Source organism: Pipistrellus kuhlii, unplaced genomic scaffold (genome assembly GCF_014108245.1).
Source record: "Pipistrellus kuhlii isolate mPipKuh1 unplaced genomic scaffold, mPipKuh1.p scaffold_m20_p_5, whole genome shotgun sequence".
Lineage (NCBI taxonomy): Eukaryota > Metazoa > Chordata > Mammalia > Chiroptera > Vespertilionidae > Pipistrellus > Pipistrellus kuhlii.
In genome coordinates this window covers 33,707,270-33,726,393 of record NW_023425551.1, presented here as the reverse complement: position 1 = coordinate 33,726,393, position 19,124 = coordinate 33,707,270, and the positions used below count along the sequence as shown (strand labels likewise).

The 19,124-nt window shown below is 42.6% G+C and overlaps 1 protein-coding gene across 1 annotated transcript in view; it reads right to left on the bottom strand.

Annotated features, from left to right (window-relative positions):
• LOC118706083 (prolyl endopeptidase) overlaps positions 1–19,124 on the bottom strand; it is a 108,644-nt gene that overhangs the window by 68,407 nt on the left and 21,113 nt on the right. Inside the window, exons 3-6 of the mRNA XM_036415255.2 lie at positions 17,869–18,002; positions 16,671–16,801; positions 13,046–13,255; positions 7,379–7,500 (exon numbers count right to left, since the gene is read on the bottom strand). Coding sequence (XP_036271148.1) covers positions 7,379–7,500; positions 13,046–13,255; positions 16,671–16,801; positions 17,869–18,002 — 597 coding nt within the window. The remainder of the gene's footprint in view (positions 1–7,378; positions 7,501–13,045; positions 13,256–16,670; positions 16,802–17,868; positions 18,003–19,124) is intronic.

Below are 19,124 nucleotides of genomic sequence, written 5' to 3'. Positions count from 1 at the left end.
GTGACTTTCAAGGTGCACCAGTTCTTATTTCTTTTCAGTCAGGTCAAATTTCAAAGGTTTCTAAAATCTGTTTTCCAGCTAATGAAAAGAAAATAGGATTCCACTGAGTCTCGTATCTACTTACTCCAGGACTTCTGTGAGGATCAAATGAGATGAGGCATGAGAAAATGCTTCAAAGACATTTGGTGAAATGTTTGCACCTGGCTATAAAGCAAGTTGTGTTCCTGGGCTGAAGAAACTGTAAGGAAGCTAGTAACCACAGGATAGGAAGCCCTGGGCGTTGCTATATGACATTATTACCCAGCATCCACAGAGACCATTTCTGGGGTGGGCTGGGCTATGGGCCTCATTTTGTGTCATGGGATCTTGGCAGCAACAGTTGCGATTCGGTGAGCTGTCGCTCCGGGGTGGTGGCGGGACCTGTGTCCCACTTGGGAGAAGCAGAGTGTTGCTTTGTAAGTGCCAGGACCACAGTGCCATTTCTCAGTAAATGGTCAGTGCGCATCACAGTAGCTCCCGCATTGAGCATCTTCCCCCTGGTGGTCAGTGCGCGTCATAGAGACCGGTCAGACGGACACTTAGCACATTAGCTTTTTATATATAGATACAGAGCAGCATGCCTCTAGTTTTACCCACAACCAGCTCTTCAGTTTGACTTCCTGACTGTTCTGCCTTCTGAGGTGTGCTGCTGACAGTCTCAGGCTCAATTACTGAAGTTAAAGTCAAGAGGACAATGGTGTCTTTAAAATGACACACAAACCAAACATGGGGGAAATTCTGCCATGAGCCCCTCACTCTTTGTATTATATAAAAATACTGAAATTGAATGGGTTACCATGACAAAAACATCTTCCTTAAGGGCCAGTGCTCTGCTCTTTGCTTCCGATTATCACCAGGTCCCTGCACAATATTGGACACAAAGCAAGGACTTACTAGGTATTTGTGGAATAAATGCATGAATTGTCCTGATCACGGAGAAGGCTGCTGAGCAATTACTATCCCAAGTGAAAACCATCCAATGAGGGAGGGCAGGTGAGACAGAGTTCCCTGAGGAACAGCTGCACTTTGAGCATGTATGTTCTGTAGGCGAGCTGGGTGCACACCAGGCCCAGAAGGTCTTCTGTGCATGGACCTCAGCAGGGGAGAGGGGAGAGTAAGAAAATTAACATTCACGAGTGCCACAGTGAGTCAAGCATCAGGCAACGCTTTTTAAATGTTAATATAAGTGTAATATATATAAATGTGCACAAACATGTACATATTAACTCAAAGGGTCAAAAGTGAACACATTAAAATGGCTTGAAGAGCGACATGTAATGAATATTAAGAATTAGGATTACCTCTGTATCGAAAAATTGGTTTAATGGAATTAAGTTCTCAAAATAAGATTCAGCTGGATAATCAGAGAGAGGCAGGTTATTTTCTCCCTGATCTTTTCTAAAGGAACTGAATCTATTTTCAGAATCTTCATTCTAGAGCACCCTCTGCTGGCTCAAAGAGCCTCAAAATGCTTGATTTCTGTGTGTGTGTGTGTGTGTGTTTATACACGTGCCCCCCAATGCTCTACAAATCATTTTAAATAAAGAGCTTCTCCCCCCCCCCCCTTTTCTGTCCAAGAGAACCTTCTAAAATGACAATTTCTATCCTTCCACAATCACTGCCCTGCAACAAAAGCCTCACGGTCAGTATTAAATAGCAATTGATGCCACTGTTCTTCCAAGCCGAATGCTAGGTATCTGTTGCTGTTACTCCAGATCATGAGGGTGCTGGTGGGAGGAGGTCAGTGGAGAACACCCCCTGCCTCTCCACGGAGAACCACGGATGTGGCTTCCCTGGATCAAGAGGCAACAACAAGGTAGCTGGCCTCCAGTCACCTGAAAGGTCCCTGCTGAGAAAGGATGGGGTGCAGGGTGCAGACAGGCACAACTCTCAAGGGAGCCCTACGGGGAGCAGAAGCGCAGAGGGACAAATGCAAAAACACAGAAAGGTCAGCCAGAGAGTTTATAACCCACATCAGGGAACAGCAAAGCGCGGAGGTTCCCGGAATTGAGGGAATCTCACTCCTAAAGGATGCCCAAGAGCTGGTGGACTGCTGAGCAGCCAGAATCAATCAAGAAACAGCTCCCGATGAGCAAAAATCCCTACCCTATGTGCTCCCCAAACCTGAGCTGGGGAGTGGGAAGCAGCACAGAAACTGGAGTTGGTATCTGGTTGTGGACTGCCATGGAACTTTAGCAACAGACCGAATACCCCTAAGTGGCCAGAAGGCCGTGGGTTCTGCCAGGTGGAAGGTGGTCCTGGGAGAGGTGGGTCATCAGCAACAATGGGAAGAGTAAGGCTGCCTCCTGACAGTAGCTTAGAGCCATGGTCGGCAAACTTCGGCTCACAAGCCACACGCGGCTCTTTGGCCCCTTGAGTGTGGCTCTTCCACAAAATACCACAGCCTGGGCGAGTCTATTTTGAAGAAGTGGTGTTAGAAGAAGTTTAAGTTTTAAAAAAATGTGACTCTCAAAAGACATTTCAATCATTGTACTGTTGCTATGTGGCTCTGCCGACTAATGAGTTTGCTGACAACTGGCTGAGAGACTTGTCCAAGGTCAGAAAGACCTGTCCAATGCAGGAAAGCAGAGACATCTGAGAAAGAGGAGCTGAGTCATGAGGAGACACCAATTAGGACACAAAGGGAAGTCCCCGGTGAACCTGATTACAACAGCCAAAGGGAGGAGGGTGGCAGCAAGCCAGAGAATCCTATTCACTCACACACTTTGCTCCTGCCCACGAGAGCCTCAGATGGCACCCACAGCACCGGTGCTCCACACCCTCCTGACCTCAAACCCAGCAGCTATGTTCTCACCCAGGAAGCCTACTTCAGGGTCTGCGAGAGGCTGTGATACTGTTCCTCCCAACACAGACTTTCAGCGCTGAAAAGCCCCGGAGAAAACAAGGCTTGCAGGGATGAGGTGACCTGCCTAAGGCCACCAGGTAGGACCAGAATAAAATTCTCCTGGTTTCTCGCCCAAACCAGTTTGGCTCAGTGGATAGAGCGTCGGCTTGGGGACTGAAAGGTCCCGGGTTCGATTCCGGTCAAAGGCATGTACCTTGGTTGCGGGCACATCCCCAGTAGGGGGTGTGCAACAGGCAGCTGATCGATGATTCTCTCTCATCGATGTTTCTAACTATCTCTCTCTCTTCCTCTCTGTATAAAACCAATAAAATATATTTTAAAAAAAAATTCTCCTGGTTTCTGCTGCAGTGCACACCATCCCTGTAACACTGGCTCTCCATTCTGAGATACTGCTAAATGCGTTCATGAAACACCAGGTTCAAAATGATGATCCTAAAAGCAACTGCTTGAAAAATAGAAGTAACCATTGCAACACGTGTATTTGGAGTATGGTTTTATAAAGGAGACTGCTTTTCTCCAGGATGTGGGTCACTAAATAAAGGCTGAGAGGAAACTGTCTACTTCGTTTCCAGCCCATGTCCTGACTGCTCATCAGTACACCTATCATGGGAGATGCTGGTCTAGACAGCCAAGAGCACACCGGCCTCTTGCACCCCCCAGCTTTATCACACTTCTTTGTCAGGTATAAGAAACTCCCACATCAATATTCTTTTCCCCTTGATTTAGATTTTTTCTGACCTGGAACTGAATCATCAATTTAGGATGGGCCTCAGGCTTCTGAGGGCTCATACCTACAGAGCTGTATTATTCATGTTGAAATGACAGAGGGGTCTCCTTATGCAGCAAGAAGGTCCTCTCAGCTCAGCACGATCACACACAGCAGGGCGAGGAAGGATGGGGACGCTCGCCTTCGTCAGCCTGACCTGCCTAAGCCTTATAGACTTTGTTCTCACTATTCACCGATTAGGGTCCTGATCCAATTATAAAGTCCCTCAGGTCCCACTTTGTTCCTGTAGCATTTTAAAATATATATATATTTTACTGATTTTTCACAGAGAGGAAGAGAGAGGGATAGAGAGTTAGAGACATCGATGAAAGAAACATCGACCAGCTGCCTCCTGCACACCCCTACTGAGGATGTGCCCGCAACCAACGTACATGCCCTTGACTAGAATTGAACTTGGGACCCTTCAGTCTGCAGGCCGATGCTCTATCCACTGAGCCAAACTGGTTTCGGCGCTGTATCATTTAAAAAAAAAAAACAACTTCATTCGGTGAAGACCCATCTCTTCACTTACTGCTGATCTTTAAACAGTCCCTGCTGTTGTTTTGTGTGACCTCTTCCTCTGAGCAGAGTCACAGAGCACATGGGTGTTAAGAAGATACAGAGACCTGACATACCCAGCAGGCAGATTCAGCCATGGACGTGCATGGAAACCACCCGGGCAGGTATCCTCTTTTGTCCATGCAATAGGACTGATCACTGCTTCTCAAGGGTGTGGCGATAATTTCATTACTCATCTACTGAATGAGTGGTAGGAGGATCACTGAACTACTTACATGCGCTTTTCTTTTCAGTGGCCTAGCTAGTAGAATGGAATATGCAGATGTTAAATGTTTACATGATGTATCGCCCCTGTGATTTGTAAAAACTGCTGCTCGTAACTGCATTATTCCTAACGATGCTACTGGGACAATTCACAAGTCCATCGATGAATGAATGCATAAAAAATGTGGCATATACACCGATGAAATATTCTCCAACTTTACAAAGGAGAGAATTCTGGCATACGCTATGACATGGACAAGCCTTAATATTATGCTAAGTGACATAGCCGGACACAAAAGGACAAAGACTCTATGACGACATTTATATGAGGCCCCTGGAGCAGTCAAAAACATGGAGACAGAAAGAAGCCGGTGTTGAACAGGGATCGGAGAGGAGGAGGGTGGGGATTTATTGCTTCATGGGAACAGTTTCAATTTTGCAAGATTAAAGAAGTCCTGGAGGTGAATAGTGCTGATGGTTGCACAGCAGTGTTAACATACTTACTGCCACTGTATACATAAAATGAATAAACTAGTAAACTTTATTTTACGTATATTTATCATGATTTCAAAAAGTATTGAACAAAAACTATCGATAGATGCCTCAACCAAGTGCTAACAGAGAGATCTGACCAACCAGAGTTGCATGTATTCCAGTTAAACTGGTTTCTTTTATACCAATTTGCTAAAATATACTGATATTCTGGCATTTATTTTTAGTGTTCCTGTTATTGTATCAAACAAATAGTTTTACTTTGATTAAAACAGGCCTGGTTCAATGAAATTATTAGCCTGGAAGGAAAAAATTTCTCCACCACAACATGTTTTTGAATTTATGGTAAGTCAACAAGGAATAAAATTTGATTACTAAAATATGTTATTTTAGGTTTCCCCCCAAATAAAGGTAAAGAGAAAGACGTGACCTAATGCTTTTAGGTTGTTTTGGTAGCATATTTTGTCTCCCTAAATTCAGACAGAAGTTAAAATCTATACTATTTTTTAAATAAACACATATCCACAGTAAGCAGAAGCCTTAGGTATGAGGAAAAGCTGACATAAGAAGAAAATTTAGTAGAAATATACAAAAAGAGTCAGGAGAGCCATTAAAAACAAATATGTGAGAAATATGGCAATAGTAACCATACAAGCAAAGCTTGTAGGGTGGGGAATTAGGTAGAAAAGAAAAGCATGAAAAAAGGGCACAGTTTCAGGTAATAAAATGTAAGTCCTTTCGATTCATTTTTAACACAGTGAGTTACAGTCTGGCAAAGTTTTCCTGTAAACCTTTGTGGGCCTTGTGGCCTCCTGTGGCCACTAGTGAACTCTGGTGTTGGAGGTTGCCTATAGCCATGGACACTCCATAAAAAAGGGGTGTGCTGCTCCAATAAAAGTTTATTTACAAAAACCAGCAGCAGGCCATATCTGGCCTACGGACAACAGTGTGACAAGCCCTCGTCCAGAGAAGCAAGATAAAGAAATAAAGGGACACTTTGGAATAAGGTATATCAACACACATGAACTAAAATCCATGGGTTCCTACTCTTTGCCCCAATGAACCAGACCCACGAGCAGAAGTTCAAATTTAAAATGTCCTTTTCATACCAAATTTTTTATTGTCTCTCAGAGAAGAGCTAAATGGATCAATGAGCTAAAATGTTTCATTTGGAGTCCTCATTCCCACTTAAAAATGGAATGATAATCTACTTATATTAAAACATTCAGAACGTCTTCCTTCCTTCCTTCCTTCCTTCCTTCCTTCCTTCCTTCCTTCCTTCCTTCCTTCCTTCCTTCCTTCCTTCCTTCCTTCCTTCCTTCTTTTCCCTTCTTTCCTCCCTCCCTCCCTCCTTCCCTAATGATATGTGTATTGATTTGAGAGAAAGAGAGACAGAGAAACGTCAATATGAAAGAAAACATCAATCAATTGCCTCCCATGTGTGCCCTACGAGGGCATTGAACCCGCAACCTGGGTATGTGCCTTGACCAGAAATCGAACCCAAAACCTTTTGGTATACGGTACAATGCCCCAACCAACTGAGCAACCTGGCCAGGGCTGTTTTGCTTTCTTTAAAAAAGTATTTCTTAGTAATCAGAAGTGAACTCCCAGCAGTAAATTCTTATTCTAAGCAACTCTAAGCTTTTTCAATTGATTAGCAAGACACAGAATAAAATCTAGGCCAGTTACTTCAAATACGTATCACTTCAATAGAGGTTTATTATTGTCAAGATCCCCAAGGAATATATGAACTATCTATAAGATGGGAAGGTATCGCCCAGCTGGCATGGTTCAGAGGTTGAGAGCTGACACCATGCCCCAGGAGGTCCCAGTTTGATTCCTTGTGAGGGCACATGCCCGGGTTTCAGGTTCAATCCCCAGTAGAGGGTGTGCAGGAGGCAGCCGATCAATGATTCTCTCTCATCACTGATGTTTCTACCTCTCTCTCTGAAATCAATAAAAACATTTAAAAAAATAAAACAGGAAGATATCTAAAGGATACATTTTCTTGGTATAAAAACAAGTAAAAAATCTACACAAAGAGCACAACTGTGTAAAACAGGAAAACACACTCGCTACAGTCTCACCTGCATATGAAAGGAAAATGTTTAGGATACTCTCCTCACCTCTGAGTAGGATTCCGAGTTTCACAACGTTCATGTTCCACCTCATGTTATTCTGTACTTTTACATGTTTTTACCATAAGCATGTATAGCTTTTAGTATTAAGACTTTTACGTTGTGACTGCTGATAAAAGGTATATCATCAACTCCATTATCAGGAATAATTTCGAATGCCAATATTTTTAACAAAAAGACTATCCCCTCAAAGGACTTCTACCATGCATAAAGGTCATCACGAAACAAGGATGTTGACATATACCATCCATGGGACATGGTCTTTCTGGGTAAAATTTCACAATAGTACAATACCTCAGCTCCACCCATCCATTTAGGCTCATCAGGAAACTCAGCACACAAAATATCTTCTGACTGATCGGTCCCCAAGACATGGTAGCAGAGCTTCTGGTGGAGGTTGGTGGACGTCTCTGTGCCTGGAAGAGTTAACAATGCAGGCTGAAACGCATGGTGCAATTTTAGGAGAATCTATTCCACCTACACTGTTCTAGACTAGAGTCAAAATCGCATATCTGGCTGTAGGATATAAGGTTATTACCTAAAAGTTCATCGTTTTTCTATATACCAGCAATGAACAAATGGAATTTCAAACTAAAAACGCAATACCACTTACATGAGTACCCCCAAATGGAATACCCCCAAATAGGTATAAGTCTAACAAAATATGTATGAGATCTATAGGACGAAAACTATAAAAACTTTGATGAAAGAAATCAAAGAAGAGCTAAAATAAATGGGGGAGATACTTTATGTTCATGGTCAGGAAGACTCAATATTGCCAAGATGTCAATTCTTCTCAACTTGACCTTTCGATTCCATCCAATCCCAGTCAAAATCCCAGCAAGTTATTCAAAGTTATTTTGTGGATATTGACAAACCGATTCTAAAGTTTATGTGGAGAAGCAAAAACAAAACAACAGTCAATAAGATACTGGAGGACTGACATTATCTGACTTCAAGACTTACTGTATGTAATCAAGACATTGATGCCACTGGCAAAAACAGACAAACGGATCAATGGAATAGAGTAGATAGCCCAGAAACAGACCCATATAATACAGCCAACTGATCTTTGCTAAAGGAGCAACGGTTATAAAACAGAGAAAAGATCTTTTTTTTTTTTTTAAACAAAGAGTGGCTATCCACATGTAAAACAATCTAGACACAGACCAGACACACTTCACAAGCATGGACTCAAAATGGGTCACAGCCCTAACTATACATGCAAAACTATAAATGTCCTAGAAGACAACACAAGAGAAAACCTAAGTGACCTTGGGTTTGGTGGTGACTTTGGATACAGCACCAAAGATGCAATTCATGAAAGAAAGAACTGATAAGCTGAATTTCATTCAAATTAAAGTCATCCCATCGGTGAGAGATACTGTCAAGGAAATGAAAAGACAAGCCACAAACTGGGAGAAAAATATTTGCAAAAAACATATCTGATAAAGGACTATTATCCCAAATATACCCAAAGAATTACTAAAACTCAACAATGAGGAAACAAACACCCTGATTAAAAAATGGGCTGAAGATCTTGACAGTAGACATGGCAAGTAAGCATATGCAAAAATGTTCCACATCACAGGTCATCAAGAAAATGCAAATGAAGTCATCAGAATGGCCACAACCAAGAACATGGATGACACCAAATGCTGATGAGGATGTGGAACAACAGGAACTCGCATTCACCGCTGGTGGGAATGCAACATGGCACAGCCACTTTGCAAGACGAGTTTGGCAGTTTCTTCCTAACCTAAACAAACCTCTACCATGTGATGCGATAATTACACTCCTTGGTATTTACTCAAAGGAGTTGAAAACTTATTTGTGTTTTGTGAAAACCTGCACTCAAATGTTTATCACTGCTTTATTCATAATTGTCAAAAATTGGAAGTAACCAAGATGTTTTAGGTGAATGCATAAATAAACAATGTTACATCTAGACAACAGAATATTATTAAGCACTAAAAAGAAATAAACTATCAAGCTGTGGAAAGATATGGAGCAATCTTAAATGCACATGACTAAGTGAAAGAAGCCAATCTGAAAAGGGCAGATAGTCGCTATCAACTAAAGGCATTCTGGAAAAGGCGAAGCTAAGGAGACAGTATGATCAATGGTTGCCAGGGGTTAGGAGAGAGGGAGAGAGGGAGGGAGGATAAAGTGGTGGAACAGAGGATTATCAGGGCAGTGGAACTACCCAGGTATAATGGCACAATGGCGTATACATATTGTTACACATTTGTGTGAACCAATGGAATGTACAACATAAACTGAAGTCTAATGTATGTAAGTGACCGATTTGGGGTGATCATGATGTGCCCATGTAGGCTCATCAACTGTACCCCCGTGCTGGATGTGCTGATAATAGGGGAGGCTATGCATGTGGGGGTGGGGAGGTGGGCGCACAGAGGATATATGGGAAATCTCTGTATCTTGTGCTCAATTTTGCTGTGAACCTAAAATGGCTCTAAAAGTGAACTATTAAAAAAAAAAAAGTTAAGAATCAGTTGAGTATCATCTGGAAGTAATTCACACATATCTGCTGATTTCTGAGGCGGTTGTAAGACTGAACTATTTTTCTTTTATTCTGAAAATGTGCCAAGCTTTCAGAACAATGAAAAAAAAGTACCATGACACATAGTGCAATATCCAGATCTTGTATCACAGAAATGTACACTTGAAATCTCTATGGATCCTCTTACCCAATGTCACCCCAGTAAATTTAATGAAAAAACCACCACCACCTTAGAGCACTTGGTGATTTTCCAAAGGCTTTCTGGGAACACTGGTAAGAAGTGCGCAGTCAGAACGGCTCAGCTTTTACTGCGAGGGCCTCCAGCACTCACCCTAAGTGGCTGCTGAGGTTCTCTGGACAAGAGGGCAGCAACTGACAGCCGGGAGGTACCGGCTTTCTTAGGTCAATCGCAATTGCTATAGTTGCCACTGAAAGCGGAGGATAACTGGAAATTTTCATGTTTTTCCCAAATTAACTTAATAAACATTGTTCTCTAACAATAAATGGCCAGTTATATGCTTTTTTGATCTCCAAGAACTTGGAAATAGCCAACAATTTCTAACCCACTGGCACTCTCAGTACAGATACAGAGGTCTTTCTTTAGCCAACATCTTTGATTTTAAAACCTCTTAGCTCCTCTTGCAGATCCCTGGTGAATTCAGAGAAAGGTACTGAGTAGCATAATCAAAGGCAGCAGACGGTAAACACAGCCCAAAGATGGAAAGTGTTACAGCCTTATTCCTAATTCAACTGGGAGGGAGAGAGGGGAGACAGAAAGGAGAGCATAACTAAAGATAACATAGATATAGGTCATGGTAAAGGGGCAACATGTGAGGTAGAAAGCACTGGCCAGGCCCAGGATCTAAAAAAGGTACCCGAGACTCTGCATCCCAGCTCCACAGCTCTAACAAAGGGATTGTAATAGCCACCTGTCAAGACCAGTCCAGAAACATGAGAATGCTATCCCCAAGTGGAATATGGAGTGGCATAAAGACGCTGATAAGGTACAGGACCCTTCCTGCCTGGGAAGATGAGGAGGGGGGGGGGGGGGAAAGAAAGAGGGACCCCTGGACACTATAGGATCTTTGAGATTGAAGAGGAGAAGAAGAGATGTGTATGGGACGTTAACAAGGAGAAAAGTGTCAAGATAAATGCAACCTACAGGGGACTGTAACTGCTGATCGGGGAAAGAGATCAATGATGATTGCAGCAGAAAAAATTTATAATCACTTAACATCCTTAAATAAGCTGGTTTTATGAAAAAAATCCATCTTCTCCATGATCCCCCTGGGACGTAGAACACGTCTGTGAAAGGCTGATGGCAGGAATGGCCTCAATTTTTCACAGTTCCCAGGACATGCTTGAATAGGGGATGGTAAACAGAATGCAGAAAAGTGACAGCAGCAAGCCCAGGCATCTAAGAAGTTGTGCCTTCAGCTCTCCCTCTTGGAATCCTGCTGAGCTTCCATGGGAACTAGCCTGCTAGAGGATGAGAGACCACATAGAGCAGAGCCGAGACCCCAGACATGTAAAAGCCAAGCCACCTGACCTGCAGCTGACCACAGACAGATACGTGATGGAACTCAGCTGAGCCCAGAACTGCCTGGACAACCCACAGACTCAAGCAAAATAAATGGTCGTTATTCTAAACCACTGAGGTTTGGGGTGACCTGTTACACAACAAAGTTATCTGGTATATAACATTTTTTGAAGAACTCAAGCATGTCAAACTCAAAGGCTCACACGGGCCAAACAAACAAGGTTTAAGTCTATGTGGGCCACAACTAAACCAAAGCTTCAATTTTCATAAAAACATAAGTTTATTTCGATAGGCATGCTAAATACAAAGGGCTGAAATAAATGAGTAATCGTTAACATAAAATAATAAACATTTTAATAAAAACTTAATATTTTTTCTTGAACATTAACTTACCAGGCACTAAATAACTGCACAAATTAATAAGTGTAACACAAATGAACCTATTTTTTTTCTTGTTCTCTGAAAGCAAAATATTTCCTGTTATGCACACCAAACAAGTCAGTCCAAGACTAACTGTTGGGAGCCATCAGAGTTGAGACAAGCAACTCCGTCTTAAGGAAATAGAATTAAGTTCCTTCTAGAAGAAGTTATGCGGTGCCCTGAGGGTTTGGCCAGAGGCTAAAGATTAACCTGCTGCTTAGCATCTCTGAAACTTCCCCTTCCTGATCCTCCCCCATAGCTAGTCCAGCCTTGGAATGTTACACCTTGGAATGTTAAGCCGCCCTGGCAGTTAGCCAATCCTGTGTTGCCAGATACCTTACCACCTTGTCACTCAGTGCCTAAACCAATTATACACTGCCAAAGACCCCTCTGCATAGGCAACCCTGCCCCCCTTTGTTCCTGCTGTATATATACTGCCATTTCAAAAAATAAAGTTGGAGGCTTGATCAGAACCTTGTCTTTCCTCCGTTCTTCGTGTTCCCTGTTTGTTTCATTCTCTTAGGTGGTTCCTGCGTACCCTCGTTGTTGCCCTGCGGGTTGGGGCAACTAACCATGTGGCAATTGGCTGCTAAAATACTTGTTGCTAATAATAGAGAGAAATGGTGCACCTGCACATAACGCACTTAAGGGAAATGAATGCAACACGATTATAGTTATCAGTCATTGGTGAATGTTGTAGTTCGTTATTAATAACTACAGGCCCAGTGCATGAAGTTGGGTATGAGTGGGGTCCCTCAGCCAGGCCAGTGGTTGGGGCTGACCAGCCAGGGGGAGGAGCTGTGGGAGGTTGGCTGCCCTGATCAGGGCCATCAGGCCACCCCGCTGGGGTAGAGGCTGTGGGACATTGGCCGGTCAGCTGGCGGAAGGAGCCATGAGAGGTTGGCTGTGGGAGCACACTGACCAACAGGGGACAGATCCTGTGTTGAGCATCTGCCCCCTGGTGGTTAGTGCGTATCATAGCAACTGGTTGACTAGTCCTTCGATCACTTGGGCTCTTCTATTCATTGAATATCAACTAAAACAATCAAATTCATGATCGACAATGACAGATTGAAACAGACGTGTGGGATTGGTGCCAGTGAGAGCTTCACATGTAACATTCGAGAGGCAATGTTTTTTTTTAAATGGTCAGGGCGCATCATATGTACTGGCCGGTCGGTTGGACATACAGTCGGTCACTTAGCCTTTATATATATATATATGTGTGTGTGTGTGTGTGTGTGTGTGTGTGTGTGTATATATATATATAAATGATGTATAAATTAACTTACAGAATTTTTATTAAAATGTTTCTTACATACCGATACATACCAAAATATTCTCTGTGGGCCGAGAGTCTGACATGCTTGCCCTAGACCAAACTGTTAGAGACTAGTTTTTCTTTTAAAGTTATGGGAGTCACACTTCTATTTCATAAAAAACAAAAATGGTGCCTTCACCTGAAGTCTTAACGTACCGTCACTTTTTCCATCTTGCTGGGGGTAAGAGTTGTAGAACATTCCCTTCCCATCATGGGTCCAGGCCATACAGCTGAACTTGACTCTTTCAAGAACATCTGGAAGCTCTTTGGCACCATCGACTTTCATGAACTTGATTGTCACCCAGTCGGAGCCACTGGCACTCAGACCATAAGCAAAATATTCACCGTCTTCACTGAACGCATAGCCTATGGAACACAGGAGAAATCAAACAGTGATGGGGACACGATGCCCTGCCCTGTCCCACAACGCTGCCTTACACGGAGGTAGAATGTGTTGGCGAGGAACTCTGAGGGCCACGCCCATGTCTTACAGGCATTTGCCTGATGACTGTAAGCAAGTCTTCCTTTCTTCATCTGTAAAATGAAGTGCTGGATTCTATGTCCACTAAGACGCTTCCATTTTTCCATTTCTCTCAGTTGAAAGCAGAGCTCATAGGGGACTTTCAGCACCTTTTATTTACCCTCTGACGGGAACAAGGAAGGAGTAAGGAAACTGCCTTTGGAGTAATGACTAAATTAGGACACACACCGTGAAACAGAACTAAACTGGGGGTCATTGGGTAATTTTTAGAATGGATCCCAAACCATCTGAGATCCTTCTTTACAACTGAGCACTACTGGTACTGGAGGATTATCCACACTATCCGAACACCACCAGCCCAGGCAAAGGAGGCCTGCGAGGAAGATCTCACATGGCCCACATTCCAAAAGTGACCGTGGAAAAGGAAGAAAAGCAACGCCATCCATGGACTACTCCACTGTGCCCGATTCTTTAGGGACATGACAGCTAGATCATTGTAATCACCATGGAATGTTTCCTGACAAATATTCAATAGTTGCACATGCATGGCAGCTTTCATCATTATGAATTATCATTATGGTACAGCACCTGGTACCAGACACCAACACCAGAAATTTCCAATTTCCTCTTAGGATGTTTGTTGAACTTTACCGGTGGGGTAGGGGGAGGGAGAGTGGAAATTATTATAAAGAAACCCAACTATTTTCAGAGGTTTTCTACTAGTTTTACATGAGACCTCTATTAATGGGAAATACGTCTAAAACTTTAAAAAGCCTGCTTATTAATCACTTACAATTCCTATACAACACCCAGGGTCATGTGTATATAATCGCAAAGAATCTAGAAGATGATGGGGAGAAAATATTCACTTTCCACTCTATATAACATTGTAATGTTTGAATTAGCTATATGTAATTAAAAATTTTTCAGAAAAATTCCAAATAAAATTTATTTCAAATTATATTTTACTTATTTTTGTTAATCCTCACCCAAAGTAATTTTTCCATTGATTTCTAGAGAGAGAGGAGGAAGGGGGGAGGGGAGATAGAGAGAGAAACATCGATGTTAGAGAGGCACATCAATTGATTGCCTCCCACATGAGCCTGCAACTGAGATGCATGCCCTTGACCAAAATTGAACCCATAAACCTTCAGTCAGCAGGCTGATACTTTACCCACGGAGCCAAACCAGCCAGGGTTCAAATATGTATTTTAAAAATGTATATACTACACCCTAGCTGGTTTGGCTCATGGATAGAGCATGAGCCTACGGACTGAGGGTCCCAGGTTTGATTCCAATCAAGGGCACATGCCCAGGTTTCGGGCTCAATCCCTGGTAGGAGGTGTGCAGGAGGCGGCCAACTAATGATTCTCTCTCATCATTGATGTTTCTATCTCTCTCTACCTCTCCCTTCTTCTCTGAAATCAATATAAATATATTTTTAAAAAATGTATATACTAGCCATAGCTGGTTTTGCTCAGTGGATAGAGCATTGACCTGCAGACTGAAGGGTTCCGGGTTCGATTCTGGTCAGGGAACATGCCTGGGTTGCAAGCTTGATCCCCAGGGGGGGGGGGGGTGTGCAGGAGACAGCAATCAATGATTCCTTCTCATCATTGATGTTTCTCTCTCTCTCTCTCTCTCTCTCTCTCTCTCTCTCTCTCTCCCTCTCCCTCTCCCTCTCCCTCTCCCTCCCTGTGCCTTTCCCTTCCTCTCTGAAATCAATAAAAATATATATTTTTAAAAATGTATATACTATCAAAAGAATCTGAATGTTTACCACCCATCCTATAAATTCCCTAAATACCACTGTCAAAGACTGAAGCCAGGCCCCGTGTTGAATTTTCCTTTCCACCCATCAGGACATGAAGATGGCAACAATTCCATAAAAAAGTTACAGGAATGAACTATCAAAGCGAGAGGTGAGACTGTTATAATGAAGTCTTTCTGGATGAGTTGCAAGATAGACCTTTGTTAAAACTAAATGAATCCTATAATATTTCACAGAACCAGCATATTAATAAGTTCATTCAACTCCAAGTTCCAATTCGTGGAAGAACACTCTTATGAAGCTGGCTGGCATCTTATTACTTTCAATACCAGTTAGTGAAGAATCATCATTTACACACACAGCCCCTTTGGAGAGGAGGAGAGGGAACCACTGAATGACTGAATGCCTTTATAAAAGGGTCCCTGCACAGATCTGTTTAATTCCCACCTAACTGATTATAGGACGTCAGTGTTCCAACTGCTCAATTCTGTAGGACTGAACCTACAACCATGCTTTCTTAATAAAACAGAAATTGTTACAGAAGATGAGCCAACTGCACTAAAACACCTGTAATGCTACCAAGATATGGTTCTCAGAGGATAGTTATTAAGCCACAGAACCATATACTTCCTGACCCTAGGACTAGTGTGTATGGCCCAAACCTGGGGTAATCTTTACAGCCTGTGGAGGAGGGTATCTTTGGGACAGGTTATTTAGGAGACATACAGCAACAGTAGGCTAACCTTACTCAATTTTAAAAAATATATTTTATTGATTTTTTACAAGAGAGGAAGAGAGAGGGATAGAGAATTAGAAACATCGATGAGAGGAAGAGAGGAAGAGAAAGGGATAGAGAATTAGAAACATCATCGATCAGCTGCCTCTTGCACACCCCCTGCCGGGGATGTGCCCGCAACCAAGGTACATGCCCTTGACCGGAATCGAACCTGGGACCTTTCAGCCAGCAGGCCAACGCTCTATCCACTGAGCCAAACCGGTTTTGGCTCAATTTTTAAACTTGCATCTTTAGAGGTCAGGGTACCAAGCTGTCTAATTTTTACTTTTAATTCTAACATACTGACAATGACCTAAATTTTAAAACTCGTAACCAGTCCCCAACCCCCCCAAGGAAAGGGAATCTCATAAATACTCCTTTTTATATTTTTGTTGAAGCATTCTTGGTATAGTTTAAATTTCTTACAGAAGAGGATTGTGTTTCTAATCACAGATGGTTCTCAGGGATATTATGGGAAATGATGAAGATACTTCAGGATCTCAGAAGCCCTCGGCGGTAATTGGAGGCCAGTGACAAGTATCCTCCAGATCTGTTTCATGCCATAGGAAGGACACGTGATCACGCTCTTGTTTTAAATATACTGTGCAAAAATAGCTCTCCTGACATTGCGTGTGCATCTGTTCTGCAACAGGGTCCACGCTCTGTCTGGTATTTCAGAGGCGCGGTGACTGCTCCAGCACGGAGCTCGGAGTGGGGGCCTGGGACTCCCGGGGCCTGGCTGCGGAGTACTCACCTCGAAGGGCCACCGTGCCATCGTCGGAGAGGACGTTGGGGTCTAGAAACACTCTGGCTTCACCCTCTAAGGAATCCTGTACATATAACACTCGCTGGTTCTGCAAACCTGTATTGTAAAAATAGAAATACCTGCGGGGCAGAGACAGTCTTTACTTAGCGGTGGAGTTTTCTATTTGTGGATTAAAACCAAATGCACATAAGCAAAAAAACAAACAACAAACACACACACACACACACACAGCAGCAAACAGGACATGGGGATTAGGTTGTAGGTCCCACCATCTCCCTGTACCCAGAGTTGATCTGAATTGCTTTAAGTATCCAAATCCTGCACCTTAACTAAACAGAGACAAAGACTTTTATTTGCTAAATAAAAGGCTGATGGATCGGGGTCAGCAAACCTTTTCCGTAACGGGCAAGAGTGAAAATATTTCAGGCTTTGTGGCCACACATCTTCGCTGCTACTACACCACTGTGAGTTGTACGGAAGTGGCCATGGACAATACATAAGTGAATGGACATGGGTGCGTGCCATTTAAGCCTCGTTTATAAAAGCAGGTGGTGGGCAGGGCTTGGCATGCCGCTCCACGCTGCTGATCCTTGAGGGAAAGGGAGTACTGAATTATTGATGATGCTTCCAAGGAGGCTTAAAAAACCAACTAGTGAATAGGCTTGAGTGTGTGTAAGAAAACAAGAGAAGCACATTATCAGGTTCTACAATACTTCCTGGGCAATTTTCATTTTTGCATAGAAGAAATGCAAATAAGAAAATCTTTCCAAGCAGTACAAACCAAAGATAATTAAATTTTAGAGGCAAACAAATCTCCATTGTTGTTTATGAACCATGCCATCTCACCAATTACCAGCCATAAGAAAACAATAGTTTACACCCCAATTCCATCGTAGGACACATCTATACTAAATTTCTTCCTCTGCTCTTCTTTTTTGGTGATCATGTTTGTTGTGGTTCAAAATTTATTTTTCATTATAGTGACATCTACTAAATTTCTTAATCCTTATTTTAAAAATCTGGACAATAGACCAAAAGATATTCTCATATTTAAGCATAGAGATGAATCCTCTTTAAAACGAATTAATTTGATAAACTGCTAAGTTATTCAGAACTTGTTTTATCATTTAAGAATGCAATCAATTAGAAAAGTGAAATAAAATTAAGTGAAAGCAACAACACGTACCGCTTTCCTTTCTTGAAGTGGCAGCTATACTTGGGATAGTCATACAGCTCCGTCATCCTCTCCTTGTACAACCCCCGGATGGGGCACTGCTCAAGGAACGGCACGGTGATCTTGTTCTGGGCCTCCACGAAAGCCTGCAGGAAAGAGGCAAAGGTATAAAACTTACCATGAGGAATGTTACACTTTAACAACTGGTATCAGAGAGATGCAGCAAGTCCACTTCTGGGACCCGATCCAAAGATACTGAAGAGATATTACCTTACCATAAGCCAAGATATAGAAATGACCAAAGTGTCCACTGATGGATCAAATGGATAAAGGAAACGTGATAAATACATGTGTACAACAGAATATTACTCAGCCACAAAAGGGAGGAAATTCTGCCATTTGTGACAACAGGGATAGACCTTGAGAGCATTATGCCACGTGAAATGAGTCAGCAGAGAAAGACAAATACCGTATGATCTCACCTAAAAAAAAAACCCCACACAAACATTCACAAAGGAGAGATCAGATTTGTGGTTACCAAAGGCAGGGAGATGGGGAGGGAGAGGGAGGGAGGGAATTGGATAAAGGTGGTCAAAGGTACAAACTTCCAGTTATAAAGTAAGTAAGTATCAAGGATGCAATGTCCAATATGATCACTATAGTTAACATTGCTGTATGCTCTATTTGTGAAAAAGTTGTAAGGAGAGTTAATCCTGAGTTCTCATCACACCTTTTCTTTTTTTCTTTGTATCGATATCAGATGATAGATGTTAACAAAACTTAATGTGGTAATCATTTCACAATATATGTGTAAGTCAAGTCATTATGCTGTATACCTTAATGTTACACAGAACTAGGGGCGAGAGTAGGGGTAGACTAAAAATGTAACAGTGAAAGCATGTTTTCCCTCGATAATAAGGAATATTTACATGGCACAAACTTCGTACCGGGCAAGTATGAACTTATTTGGAACTCATAATCGGAGGTTCTTTAATGAGCCCACCTCTGTGGATAGGGAAACTGAGCCTCAGAGGGGTTACAAAGCTGCCCAGCATCGTGCAGCTAGGCAATGGCTGAGCAGGCTCCTGTGAATTCATGCTCTGAACAAGCGGCTGCTGGGGTCACACACGGCCAGCAAACCACACGCACGCTGTGCTGAGGCTTTGGCTGCTGAGTCAGCAGCTGGGGTCCCAAACAACATCAGAGTTAAAGAAATAAGGTTAGGGATACCTAGGCACTACTTTTATCAATTTTGTTTTTGACTTACT